General features: G+C 44.6%; 2 protein-coding genes across 4 annotated transcripts; both read left to right on the forward strand.

Moving 5' to 3' along the window:
• Positions 1-1,236: 1,236 nt before the first annotated feature.
• LOC133905983 (beta-glucosidase 38-like) lies at positions 1,237-4,022 on the forward strand. The gene is made up of 11 exons (XM_062347799.1): positions 1,237-1,462; positions 1,575-1,633; positions 1,732-1,807; positions 1,900-1,971; positions 2,090-2,177; positions 2,515-2,758; positions 2,849-2,964; positions 3,059-3,270; positions 3,397-3,428; positions 3,534-3,636; positions 3,748-4,022. The coding sequence occupies exons 1-11, from the start codon at positions 1,237-1,239 to the stop codon at positions 4,020-4,022; spliced, it is 1,503 nt and encodes a 500-aa protein (XP_062203783.1).
• An 860-nt stretch (positions 4,023-4,882) lies between these two features.
• On the forward strand, positions 4,883-8,108 carry LOC133906603 (chloroplast stem-loop binding protein of 41 kDa b, chloroplastic-like). Of its 3 annotated transcripts, none has more exons than XM_062348553.1 (7): positions 4,883-5,059; positions 5,164-5,329; positions 5,419-5,483; positions 6,868-6,922; positions 7,044-7,104; positions 7,191-7,412; positions 7,808-8,108. In XM_062348553.1, the coding sequence occupies exons 1-7, from the start codon at positions 4,996-4,998 to the stop codon at positions 7,934-7,936; spliced, it is 762 nt and encodes a 253-aa protein (XP_062204537.1). In that variant the 5' UTR covers positions 4,883-4,995; the 3' UTR covers positions 7,937-8,108. The 3 variants fall into 3 exon arrangements, with proteins under 3 accessions (XP_062204537.1, XP_062204539.1, XP_062204538.1); XM_062348555.1 differs by having other exon boundaries at positions 4,886-5,059; positions 7,191-7,575; positions 7,665-8,108; XM_062348554.1 differs by lacking the exon at positions 6,868-6,922 and having other exon boundaries at positions 4,887-5,059; positions 5,164-5,303.
• Positions 8,109-14,543: the final 6,435 nt, after the last annotated feature.

Here is a 14,543-nt window from a genome sequence, read left to right on the forward strand (position 1 = left end):
ATATGGCACTCAATAGAGTGTCAGTAGTAATTGGCTACTTTTAATTGCCTAAGGCATGTTAGGTTTTGAAGTTGGTACATGTCTAGGTTATTTTCAGAATTGTACTGTACACACCCAAATATCGTTGTTACTTTCTGAATGTAGCTTCTTTAAATTCCCTAAGGCATGTTAGGTTTTTCATTGGTACATGCCTATGATGGAATGAAAAATATACCTTACATGCCACTATCGATATTAGATTTAGTGTATGGCCTATGGTGGTTTGCGCGCTTTAATGTTTCAATATTACAAGTAGTATTATTTAGTGCTCACATATGCTTTACCCAGCCATATGGATGTACATTGAATTTTGCTCTAGCTGTACCTCATTAAATATATAATTCTTCCTAAATTAAAAATATTAAAAAATAAAAAATTGCTGAAATGCTACCTATTGGCATGCTGGTTACCAAGATGCCGGTCGGCTCTCGCCTAGCCTGACAGCCATATCAGTGTCCACCCGGGGGCCTGTCGACACGTGCAATACCAGCATGACTTTTCGGCCACACATGCGTGCCGACAGGACCCTAGTCCTACTGCCAGGTATGAAGTCGGCACGCGAAATAGTTGGCACTCTGTGTGCCGACATGTATCTATTCTTGTAATTTTGTAAATTTGATTATTATGTTTCGAATTTTCTAAAAACTAATATTATTAAAAAAATCCTATGTGAGGAAGACACGTGGCTGGCGGGGTGGTAACTGCAAGTTCTGCAGGGGCGGCGCACTGCGAGATACAGGCCCCGGTGGACATTGTCCTCAATAACGTTCCAGGGTTTGGATCTGTTTGAAGTGGGTCAATGGAGAGGGCCATGGCAAAAATTTGGACGTCACACTGAGCACAGAGAGAGCTCTACCTAGCCTCAATGAACATATCAAGAGGAACATGCACTATCAGAGCCATGATTAACCAAACTCCTAATCCAAAATTCGGACAAAAAAAGAGATATATAACTCAAACGGGTGGCTAAGGACCAGTACAAGCCACTGCTCCACAATCACCGGCGACGAAGGGGTGCATGCCGCACGCGGGCAACAAAGAAACAGTCTCTTGTTCAAACACCCAGCGCCACTATTTCAGTTCTGCTCCTGCATGCAGCTTCCTGATCGCGTCCTCTTTGCTGTCCCTACTTCATATATAGCCAAGCAGATCAGACGCCCCACACCTCTGAGTCTCTCACCACTGTCTCCTTACGACATGGAGACCGCCTCGCCATTGCGCCTCCTGCTCCATGCAGGGTTCCTCGTCCTCTCCCTGGCCCTCGGCGCGCACGGCAAGGTGGGGGAGAACACCAACCTCACCCGGGAGAGCTTCCCGCCCGGATTCGTCTTCGGGACGGCATCGTCGGCGTACCAGGTGGAGGGGAACGCGCTCAAGTACGGGAGGGGACCATGCATCTGGGACTCCTTCCTGAAATATCCTGGTGAGAAACAGATATATGATGAGATGAGCAACATGGCACTATGATTAATTCATGACGACGCATGTCTTTCACCCTGATGCGGTTGGCTAACGCTGCATATGTGCTTGGACAGGTGCTACTCCTGATAATGCGACTGCGAACGTGACGGTCGACGAGTACCACCGTTATATGGTTTGTGAAATACCTGATCTCGGTTCCTCTTTTCTCTGGGTTTCTGAATGATTTATGTTTGATTCACGATCTGTTTGGCTTTTTTTTCCGGTTTGGAGGACGATGTGGACAATATGGTGAGAGTGGGCTTCGACGCGTACCGCTTCTCGATCTCGTGGTCACGCATTTTCCCTAGTGTGTGTTAAAGCATACTCAAAACCATTGGTGAATCATATGGTTTTCATTTGAGTGATGGTGCTTCTGTTTTTTTTGGGCGAGAAATGCAGGTGGAATGGGGAAGATAAACAAAGATGGCGTGGATTATTACCACAGGCTCATCAACTACATGCTTGCAAACAGTACAGACATTGAACTTTGCCATTCTTTGAGTGCTTGCCGTGGATATTTCTTTCTTGTACATTTCTGATTTGGAGGCATGTAATTGATGAGTCTTTTCGGTCGATTTTTATTCATCAGATATTACTCCATATGTTGTTCTCTACCATTACGATCTTCCTCAGGTGCTCCATGATCAGTACAACGGCTGGCTAAGCCCCAGAGTTGTGTAAGTTGATCAACAGTTCTGCACCATCTTTGTGGCTCAAGATTTATCCATGACTATTGTTCGTAAGAAAAATATAGAAACGCATGTCAAATATGAATGATGATAGTCATAACTGAGGAATTCTGCTACGTTAGCTGCTGTTGGAGTGTCGCCGACCAATGTAAAATTCATTGTAGCATATATGATAAACACGGATCTATTTGAAGTCATTTTGATCCTCATCCTCTATATTTTCGGATTTGTGTCAGCTCTGACTACAATTATATCTCTGACTGCTACTTTCGCGTACCCTTATGTTGACTTAAGTTGAGTAGTGATTATGGCTACCATTTTGCAGGAGTGATTTCACAAAGTTTGCAGACTTCTGCTTTAAGACATACGGTGATCGGGTGAAGAACTGGTTCACCCTCAACGAGCCCAGGATGATGGCCGTCCACGGCTATAGCGATGGTTTCTTTGCCCCTGGCAGGTGCACCGATTGCCGGTTCGGTGGCAATTCCGCCACCGAGCCATACATTGTCGGCCATCACCTTCTCCTGTCGCACGCTGCTGCCGTAAACATATACCGCGAGAAGTACCAGGCTAGTGACTGCTCCATGCCCCTCTAGCCAACAATTCACATTAACGTTTCTTCAGTTTGCACCATGGTCATGCCAGATTGTGCATTTCAGGCTCAACAGAAGGGGAAGATTGGCATCCTCCTCGACTTCGTGTGGTACGAGTCACTCACCAACTCCATCGAGGATGAATTCGCGGCGCACCGAGCTAGGATGTTCACCCTCGGCTGGTGATAAATCTCACCCAATCATGAGCATCTGCTAACACCGCTGTGCGGCGATGCCTAGGTTGAACTGAACATCCATTTGAATTTTTTATGCCAGGTTCCTACACCCCATCACTTATGGCCATTACCCGGAGACGATGGAGAAGACTGTGCAGGGAAGGCTGCCCAATTTCACATATGAGCAGGCTGCGATGGTGAAAGGCTCAGCAGATTACATTGGGATCAACCACTACACGACATATTATGCCAGCAACTACATCAACGAGACGCAGAAGAGCTATAGAAATGATTGGAATGTGAAACTTTCATGTACGGTTATTTGATATGCATTTCAAAATAAAATTAAAAAACTACTTATTTGTGCTAGTAAATGCATGATTCTTTTATGTGTTGTTTCTATATCTGCCTGGCTAACTCATTAGATCATCTATTCAGATGAGCGCAACGGTGTGCCTATCGGAAAAAAGGTAAGACAGCTTTCATAGATCGCCTCATTTGATTTCACATTTGACTCAGGAATGAGCAGAATTACAACATGTGAAAGAGTCTCTGATCTGTAAACATTTATTCAGGCGTACTCAGACTGGCTGTACGTTGTTCCTTGGGGGATCTACAAGGCTGTCATGTGGACCAAGGAGAAGTTTAACAACCCCGTCATGATCATCGGCGAAAATGGTAAATCCGCAAGTCCCAGTTCCCCTTCAATTGTCGGAAAACAAACAGTAACGTTGGGACATAATCTCAAAAGCATGAATCTTGATTCAAATTCGTGATTAAATTTTGTAGGCATTGACCAGCCAGGCAATGAAACGTTGCCTGGTGCACTATACGACACCTTCAGGATAGACTACTTCGAAAAGTACCTTCATGAGCTCAAGTGTGCATTGAACGATGGCGCGAATGTCATCGGGTACTTCGCCTGGTCACTGCTGGACAACTTTGAGTGGCGGCTCGGGTTCACCTCAAAGTTCGGAATTGTATATGTGAACAGACAGACGTTTACTCGGTATCCCAAGGACTCCGCACGCTGGTTCAGGAAGGTGATAAAAATCGAGCATTGAAGGAACTGTATGGTAGCTAGCATGTGCTTGTTTGGATTTTTGTTGACGTTAGTTTTGGTTGTAATGAACAAAATGCCAAGTAGTTCAAAACTTCAAATAAAGACAGTTTTTTTCTTTTCATTTTAGAGTTTGTATTTTCTAGTGAGGATGATTGTTTGATGAATTAAATGGTGTTGTGCAACACATTCATTCATCTAAAGATACCTTTGATATATAAGAGAGCAAGATTTCACGATCTTGTTATTTTTTTGTTACAAAACGTTCATTGTTCTATTTTAATTGTTTAAGTACAGCTTTACAAATAGAACTACCAAGGAAGAAAATTCTAATACTGAAATATCAAATTATGATAAATTTGGTGTTAAGAAGATAATGAAATGAATCTTGGAAGTTCATTTATAAAACCCTCCGTCACCTTTGCAAAGATCACTTTAGTTGGAAAATAACAGCAACATGCCTCTCCCTCCACTTGTCAGCCTCAAACTGGATAATAGTTCCCAATCATAAATCTTTTCCCCACTTGTCAGCCTCACATTTGATATTACTTTCGAATTGTATGTCTTATTTATGTAGCTAATCTGATTTCCTCTTTAAATAAATGTATTTATCCCTGCAACGACTGCAACCAAATGCCCAAAAGCAAATTGAAGTTTAATAGTTTTAGAAAACACTATGGGGCGTCACCTCATATTTTAGACTCCGAGAAAGGGGAAGAAAGAAAAAAGAGGTCCCCATTATCAGAATGCAGCAAAGTGGACACAGGAGAGAATGAGAAGGAGAGGATCCAACAGAGGATAGGGCTGGCGCCCCCCTCCACACAAGCCAAAACCACCCGTAATAAAGATACACAGGCATCCGTAATAAACGAGGCCCCATCCTTCTTTCCTTTGTCTGTACTTGTTTTATAGTAGTGCAGGCACAGGGAGAAGAGACAAGTGAACAGAGAGAGGAAAGGCAGAGGAGAGAGGGAGAGATGGCGGCCACAGCGTCCCTGAAGAGCAGCCTCCTCCTGCCCTCCCCTGTCCATCTCAACCGAGGTGATCGACGGAGAAGAAGAAGACCTTGGTTTCTTGATTCCACATGATGGATTCAGTAATGGCAGAAACCTGAAATGTTTGAGAAATGCGAACTTTTTTTGCAGAAGAGGAGGACGTCATGGCAGCCGAGGGGGGCGATGATGCAGGTGTCGGCAGCCGCAGACTCCAAGAACATTCTTGTCATAGGGGTACAAGGTTCATCGGTGTCTTCCTGTGCAGGCTTCTTGTCAAGGAGGGGCACCAAGTCAGTAGTGCCTATGCTCAGGGATGGTAGCGATTACGCGAATCAATAGAACCATTCGTAGGAAGTTAAAGTTCCTTTTGGCTATATTAAGTATGAATACATTGTCTTTTGTCAGGTCACATTGTTCACTAGAGGAAAGGCGCCGGTCACCCAGCAGCTGCCGGGAGAGTCCGATGCAGAGTACGCAGAGTTCTCTTCCAAGCTGTGTTGTTTCTTCCATTCCTCTTGGGCATATGCATACACACTGTGTCAGTACTAGTATTCGGATGTAATGTGTGGTACATAAGAATGTGTTAGGATGCTAAAGTATACAGTGTATCATATTGTTAGGACAATGTATTTCGAAACGAGGGCATGAGGTTTGCTGAGTTTATTAGAGGAGTAAAGTTTGGATAAGGAAAAACAAAGACCTTAAGAGCACGAAAACTACAAAGGGCGCCCTTCACCTCGCTACAAGAGCAGGGAAACTACCTAGCGCATCCTTCGCATCGCTCCCGCTCCACAGGGCGACTCTTTTTGAGGTTGTACTCACTCCTGCGCCACAAAGCCAACCATATACTTCACCAAAAACAAAAGCAACAAAGTGAAACAACAACAACAACAACAATCAACCAAGCATGGCGCTACGGAAGTGGTCGAAATGTTGCTTGATCTACTCAGCAACCTGCACGATATCACATTCGACAGTTTGGAATGTTCTATTGTTCCTCTCCTTCAAAATACTCCACCAAAAGCTGATGACCAACCCGTCGAAAGATCTCTGTAGTTGTGCATCGATTTGGCAGGATGCGGCAGTCCACCAATCCTTTGTGGTTCTGAAGGTAGAGAACTGTGCCAAGATTGGAAGTTAGAACCACAGAGCCAACTGAGCCCCTAACTGTCGAGTGAACACACATTCTTTGGTTAAGTGCATAGGTGTTTCATCTTCCTGATCACAAAGACGATAAGTTTGTTGGACTGGCCAACCTCTTGTAGCAAGGTTATCTGTGGTGAGGATCTTATTTTGCAGAGTACTCAGGAGAAGATTTTGCATTTCAGATAACGCTTGCCTTCCAAAGGGAGCTCATATTGAATTTCCATATCTGCCCAACGAATTGAATTTTGTAAAATGTTAGGACAATGTAAAAGGGCTCACTGAATAACTTTTTTCTTGAGCGAACACTGAATAACTAGTTTATCAGTTATAGGGTTATGATATAACTGATGGATTTGGGGTGGTTTATGTACAGGTTCTGCACTTGAAAAGTGACAGGAATGACTTCGAATTCGTCAAAACAAACCTAGCTACTAAGGGCTATGATGTTGTTTATGACATTAACGGTAATATTCCAAAGAATTACCAAATTGAAAATCTAGAACTTCATAGACTGTAAAACAACTGTCTCTCGATTCTAATCATTTGGAGGATGGTGATTCGATCACCTGCATAGCCTTGTTTTGTGAAAGATTTAAGTGAAATGTTAGCATAATCTAGTTAGCACATCCCAGTTTGAAGCAATTGTCTGATATCTCAGTTCAGAGACGTCCTGATGTCCTTAACGCAGTTCGCCTCATCGTTCTTCAGGACGCGAGGCTGTCGAGGTTGAGCCTAGAATAGACGCCTTGCCCAACCTGGAACAGTACGCCGGTCAATTCATCTGACACTTACTACAATACGCCGGTCAATTCATCTGACACTTACTACAATCTACACTATCCTATGCATATCTCATTATCCTCAATTTTATCATCAATTTTCAGGTACATCTATTTCTCATCAGCAGGAGTATACCTGAAATCAGACCTTCTCCCACACCGTGAGGTATGGTCGGATCCTCACATAGTAGCACCATGAAAATGGTCACAATCACATGCTCATGAGTAATGGCTATTGTGTATGGCCGGCAGATCGATGCTGTTGACCCGAAGAGCCGGCACAAGGGGAAGCTGGAGACAGAGAGCCCGCTGACCTCGCGCGGCCTGAACTGGACGCCCATCAGGCCGGTGTACATCTATGGCCCGCTCAACTACAACCCGGTCGAGGAATGGTTCTTCCATCGGCTCAAGGCCAGCCGCCCCATCCCCATCCCCGGCGCCAGCAACCAGATCACCCAACTCGGCCATGTCAAGGTCTGATGTTGCAACCATCCGAAGCTTGTGCTTGTTTCCTGTCCAGGATCTGGCAACGGCCTTCACCCTGGCCCTCGGCAACCCGAATGCGAGCCAGCAGATCTTCAACATCTCCGGGGCCAAGTACGTCACCTTCGACGGCCTTGCATGAGCATGCGCAAAGGTGACGAATTTTTCACCCAGAAATCGTGCTGGTTTCCGATTCAACTGCCTCCAACTCTGTTCAACAACGGCTGTTACTGTTTGATGCAGGTTGGAAGGTTCCCTGAGCCGGAGCTTGTCCACTACAACAAATTTAACTCTCTGTCTGAACGTCTGATATATCTAAAGATCGTTGCTTCTTCGGTGGCTAATGTTACTGACTCTGAGTCACGCAATGTCCCCTGCAATGGCAGCATTTTTTTCGCGTCGATCGAGAAGGCGACCAGGGAGCTCGGGTGGACGCCGGAGTTCGACCACGTGGATGGGCTCACCGACCCGTACAACCTCGACTTCGGCCGCGGAACGTTCCGGAAGGAGGCTGACTTCAGCACGGACGACATGATGCTCGGCAAGAAGCTCGCCACCGTGTGATCTTGTCCTATGCTGTCGGATGGCTGGTTGGCTGTGTGTCGTGCAGCCTCCAGCTGCTAGGGATACAATTTGCTGGCTGTGGATGTGCAAAATACATGAAAATGATGTCAATTTTGGCGTCAATCCTGGTTCGTACATGAAAACGCATACAGAAAACCCCATGAGCTCCTCGGCCATAACTGACGGCCAGAGCTACAGCCTAAACAACCGGCAGTAAAAAGACTAGTATTGTCGGTTTGTGCAAACTGAACGTATTAACCCATCTGATTATATCGTTTCTGTAGTAGTGCACGCTCCAATGATATTAATTTGTGTGTGGATTCGGTCCCAAAACTATAAAGAGTTACTTGAACCACATGTAAATAGTCATTTGTTCAGGACGGAATCCCAAACAGATAATATTACTTAGTTGACAGACATAAAAAATGATATCTTTATAGCTTCATTTACTGAAAAAGAAGTATGGGACGCTATATTCCAAATAGAATGTAATAAAACACTGGGACTCGATAGCTTTCCGACTGAATTCTACCGGACCTTATAGGATATCAAAGTAAGACATAATGAAAATATTCCATGAAATGAGCTCTGGGAATTCCGATATATAGCTTAAAATTTAGAATAATTATGCTTCTATCGAAACTTAAAAAAAAAGCTTATCATATTCAACAATACAGACCGATCTATGTGCTAAATATTAGTTTCAAATTTTTTACTAAGGTGGTGATCAACCTTAGTAAAACGTCAAGTTTCTTGCTTAGTTTCTCTACGGCGGGGGCGGCGGCCGCGGAACTATCTGCTTCTCCCTACTTGGGGCAGAGCACACGGAGTGGTCGTGGAGCAGGAGAACGTGCCGGAGCCGGGACTGATTGTTGCCTATATTCTCTGCGTTTCTTGGGGAAATTTCTCCGTGTTTCTTGGGGAGCAGTGAGGAGTTGATGGCTAGCTGAGTTGATGGCTAGCTGGCTTGCATTCCTACCGGGAACAGCCAAATGGGGAAGGAGATCGGTCTGTGAGCCGGAAGAACACACGAGAGGGGAATTGGGGAGGAATTGGTGAGCTGGAAGACCACACGAGAGCTGGAAGAAGCAATGGTGGATTAGTGAACAGACAAGTGATTACTGTTGCGGATTTCCTATGCTCCAACCGTATGAAATTTGGCTTCCTCTTAGTCCACGGTGTGAACACGATGCTCTACTCTCTCTTCTTCGGCCACAGTCGTTAGGGGAGGGGGCTTTTGGGGTTGGGAGGTTCCATGGCTACCAGAATTAGAAGAGGCACTGGGGGACGCAGGCCTGTAAGGCGGAGGAGGCAGGAGGCGGGTGGGACGGTGAGGCGGTAGTGACGACGCCGGTTGTGGACTACGGGAGACCAGAGGTGAGCCAGGTCGGGGCGGGGGTGTCTCAGCTGACGGGTTAGCACGGCGGGGGCCGCGGCCGCAGATTCGGCGGTTGGTACGCCACTGGAGATGGTAGCAGGAGGGTGGTCGGTGGGGGAGAGCACGCTAGAGAGAGAGAGAGAGAGAGAGAGAGAGAGAGAGAGCACGAGGAGGAAGTTGTCCTGCTGGCTGGAGGTTGAAGAAGCTGTCCTGGCCGTTGGATTCGGATTGAAGGGGTTCGCGGGTGTCGACTGATACAATATGTTTTTTAAGACCACGCCCAAGGGATTCCCGTCGAGAGCGAAAATCCCATCGTGAAGGGATTTTCGTTCCCTTCAGCGTTCCAACGGTTTCCCTTCACGATTCTCGTCACGAAGGGATTCTCAGGGTCATTCCCTTCAGGACGGGGCTCTCTCTCCTTTCCCTTCGCGATTCCGCTCGAAAGGAAGCTGTTAGAGACGAGAGAAAATAAAGGAAATGAGAACGGGGAAGAGAATTAGGAAGGGAACGACATGAAGGGAATATGGTTAGAGATAATCTTAATCGCCTCACTTTTTGTGTCGCCCTGTTGTGCTGCAGCATATGCAGGGATCGTCACCGAAGGTTTAGTGCTCCGGTGCAGGGATCCAATCACCTGAGGAACCGTCCAATCCAATCAGCTCATCTTCTTCCTCCCGCAGCTGCTGCTCCCCGCAAAGTTTTGAGTATATTCCTTCAAATTTCAGACATTTTGTATCTTCCTTGCTAGCAGGACTCCTATAATATCTTGAACATTTTGTACTATTTCAAAGCACTGAACTTGTTTTTTTTTAGGATCAATGACGGAATTGCTTAAGGCAGATGCACAAGATTTTTGTTGGGCCATATGAAGGATGTATCACAGCTTCGTCTTAATTTATGTGCCCTTTCTGATCTAGAGATGGCAGGACTGCAGCAGGAAGGAACAAGGCAGAGTAGGGAAACTTCCAAGATACAGAAAGAATTGATCATTTCAAAATCCTGTTGATGGTAGTGCCTATTAATTTGTTCAGGTTAAATACAGGAGGAATGCATGTATGGGATTATCTGTTACAGCTAATGTTGTGATCTGAATGTCAAGATCCTCCTTAGCATTGGGTCTGAAAGAATTAATCATGAATGTCATGCTACTGAAATGTCCACACTTTTATTTCCTCCCCCAGCATCCACACATATATAGCATCTCCTAATTGGTTTCTTTGGAGTAACTCACCAAAGTCAGCAGCAGAGCAGAGCCATGAGGGTAAACATCTTATTTCCAGATAACGTCTGTTTTTCTTGTTGCAGATCGACTTGTACTTCAGATTCTCTTTCTTGGGCCTATTTTAGCACAATTTTATGAACTTGTTATTGTACCTGTGGGAGAATTTCAGAAGGAGATTATAATCCGGATGCATGCAAAATCCGAGAAGTGCCAGGAGAAAGCCATGAAAATGGTAGCTGCGGCCAGCGGTATGCCTAGTTACATGCTCTTATCCTGCTTGTGATCACAAGTTCGTAATCACACCTCGTGGGTTACACGTTACATGATGGTTTACAGCTGCATTGCCCAATTAGAGCGCAAGCTCTGTGATAATGATAATTTGTGCTGACTCGAATTTGAATTATAAAAGCTATGCAATCTTAAGATAAATACATTGGTACACTTACGTGCCGTAACATCTGTGGATTCATGGTACTACTATAACATTGAATGGTGGTTACAAGCTTTTCTCTTTAAGTAGCTTTTAAAGTGTATTTACTGTTTTCATTTTTGTGGTACTTTGGCCTTGAGAGATTTTAGGAAAAAAGACCATTTGACTTTTTCTGTAAAGGATGCAATGGTGTGGATAATCAACAGAAAGTTTATTGATACATGGAATGTTATTTTCGATATTTGAATGCCATGCTGATTTTTTTAGGAGCTCATTCGCATCGTATTTTAGAAACAAATGAGGTTGATTAACTCTCTGTGTAATCCGGTCCACATGTGGTTTATCTGTAAATTCTTTGTACATGATATTATAGTATCAAAGTATAGAACTACTACAAAACTTGGTTTCCCCTTATTGATGACTATGATTAAGTTGTTGCAGGTACAAATGAATATAGTTTCCTTGTAAATTTTCCATTTATTTTGCTGGTATTGTTGACTTGAGACCCTACATTGCTGAAAATATACATGTATTTTCTTGTAGAGTTACAATCAGTGTTTGATATGGTGTTCCTTGTTATGCCTTACTAATTCATGATTTGGAACCTCTGCAATAACTAAGTTTAATTAATTTCATTTGAAGCAACTATTGGTGTCAGTTGATTCTTGAATTCCTATATCAGGAAGTTCAGCATATTTATAATATTTGTGATAATGGATAGTATAAAACTACCGTATACGGATCTCCTAGGGTTTCCTATATTCTCATGGTATACGTTCGTGTCCGGAAAAAGAATCCTTAGACGTACCTGCAGATACCAGGATATCCCGTGAACAAGAAAGTCTATCTCTAAGTATAACAGAATCCTACTCGAATAGGAGTCCGGAGGCTACATGGCAACCCTACACACACACATATTATATATACAAAGCTAGGGGACCTGCGGAGGATACGAGACAAGTCCATCAAACAAGCCTACAGAAGCCTCAAGTGCACCACGAGCCCCGAGCCTTCTATACTCACGATCTACATTAACATCCCGCCGAGACTACAAGCTAGGAGCCCTCAACTAGGTTTAGATCCCATCTAGGTTAACAAAGACCCCCTTTTAATTTGTCTCGGAGATCAATACAAGAACATATGACGTAGGGCTATTATCCTTTAGGAGGTCTGAACCTGTATAAATCTCTATCTTCTGGTGTATGATTCGGCTAAATGGAGTATCCCTTACTTTATTCACGTGTTTGTAAGATTGTCAGTTTGCTAATTATCGACAGCTAGCACTGTCCTTGGTGATTATGACGAAAGACGTTGAATCTTCGTCACACAACATGTCACCGATTCCACCCAAGTATTCACCAAGAACTGGTTTCTCAGACGAAGGGCTCTATGATAACTTTACCCTCTCGAACGGCAAGGATCTGATGGTCGATCGGGTGGATATAGGAGACGAATTTCCTAGTGACGATTCCAACGACGAGGTAAATTTTTTGATGGATCAGTGTGCCAGAGAATATGCATTGAGCTTGAGTCACTCGGGGAACAAGACGATCGCACAAGTGACATTCGCCGCAAGTCAGGATCTTCCCCTGTGGCTTCTGACAACATGGGTTCTCGAAGAACCTATCCATAGGCGTCCTTTGATGACAAGTTCATGATGGATGTGGACTCCTCCTCTACCGGAGCGTATCCCTGAGAAGTCTTCACCATTGGAGACGAAGGAGCCGGCCCGTCCATTCATGATAATGATCCTGCAAATTCATGGGATCTCGTTGATCTGGCTCTGGGGAACAATTATCAACCCTCACCGATCCAAAACCCAACTAGGAACCTGAATCCTACATCTAATGAATAGGAGGGAACCCAACATTTTAGATCTACAGCAACTCAGAGGCTCCTAATTCTATAGGATGCTTTCAATAGCCCCCACTACAGATTTGGCTACCCCTGAGGGAAAGGGCTAGCTCAACTTGATGGACGATATCGCTAAGGAAGCTCAGGCTCAGGTTAAGAATTCTCATCAAGTAGCGACGACAAACAGCTCTACCCAGGGGATGTCTCACGTAGTCCTTCTCGTGATGAGTCAGATCCGGAAAGATGTAATCCCCAAAATAAAACATGCTGAGAAGACATCCAAACTCATCGCTGTCGCAAGACCTAGCCAATAGGAACCATCCTATCACCAATCTCTGTGAATTCATTGACGAGCGAAGACGGTCAAGGACCCCCGAGGAACACCCAACCTCTCTTTGATGACCAAACTGAGATCATCTCGACATCACGATCGTTTGATTTGAAGTTGTGGTTGATCGCCCATCTCAGTGGTAGAGCTCTTGTGGCTACCTGGACCAATTAGGGTGACATCAACGGGTGCCAGGGTTTCTCTTCAGATCTCTAGATGGTTAACTAACTGGTTCAAGTCTGACCTATGTCAATCCAGAAGTACAATAGGACCACTAATCCAATTGAGTTCACCCAAATCTACACTACAACTATCCAAGCGGCTGGGAGACAACAAGGTTATGGCCAATTACCTCCCCATAGCCCTTGAGTGGTCAACCAAGACCTGGCTAACCAATGTACCGATATGAACAATCTATTCATGGGGACAACTCCGTGACGTGTTCCGAGCAAACTTCCAAGGCATATACGTTCGCATCGGCAAGAAAAAAGATATTTTTCATGTTGTCCATGTCAAAGATTAGCGCTTGACAATATATCCATGATTAAACAGGGGTACCTTCGAGATTTGGATCGAGTAGGAAACAAGACACACAATGTAGACAGGTTCGGGCCCCCGATTAGAGTAGTGCTCTACATGCTGTGTGGATGCTACTATATATTAGTATCTCGAGTATGAGAAATGTGGCTAGACCTATTCCAATAGAGGTGATTGGATCTAGACTAATCCGGGGTCGAAGTTTGTGAGTATCTCTAATTGCTAGGTTTTGGAGTTGCTTGCATAGAGATGCGTATGCGTTCCCTCTAGGGGTCAGGGTCCCTGCCTTATAAAGGGGTCCTAGAGCCACCTTAGTCCTGGCCATAGTTGATAGGGAGTCTTTCATCTTGTCAGCAAAGACAAAGCAACCGAATCTAGCCCAGATACCAGATAACTCGATCGAGACCTTCCTAGTATACTTCTTTGTGATCTTCGGGAGTATCAGGTCCTGTACATTCGGGTCCGCAATATCCGAAGTTGTTAAGTAGGAGTACGATGTACCATGTTCGTAAATAGCGTACTCTTTATGTGTATATACCCTATAGTTAAATATTCGATAGTAGCCCCCTAACTCTGCTCAGAAGGGAGGGTTTCCACAAGAGCCCACTTGAGTATTGCAAAGTCTAGGCTCGGTCGAGTAAGGTGGATTAGACTTGTAGTCGAAAGAATCGAGCAAGAAAGGTCCTATTTGAAGTGTCGAGGGGAAACGCAGTTTGGTCGAGCGTCCTGCTGTTGCCCACACTTGAGACTAAAAAAGGATTGAAAACTTGACTTATCGACACCCGACTCGTAGTAGAGTTAAAAAAGAA

This window comes from Phragmites australis, chromosome 23, assembly GCF_958298935.1.
Source record: "Phragmites australis chromosome 23, lpPhrAust1.1, whole genome shotgun sequence".
Lineage (NCBI taxonomy): Eukaryota > Viridiplantae > Streptophyta > Magnoliopsida > Poales > Poaceae > Phragmites > Phragmites australis.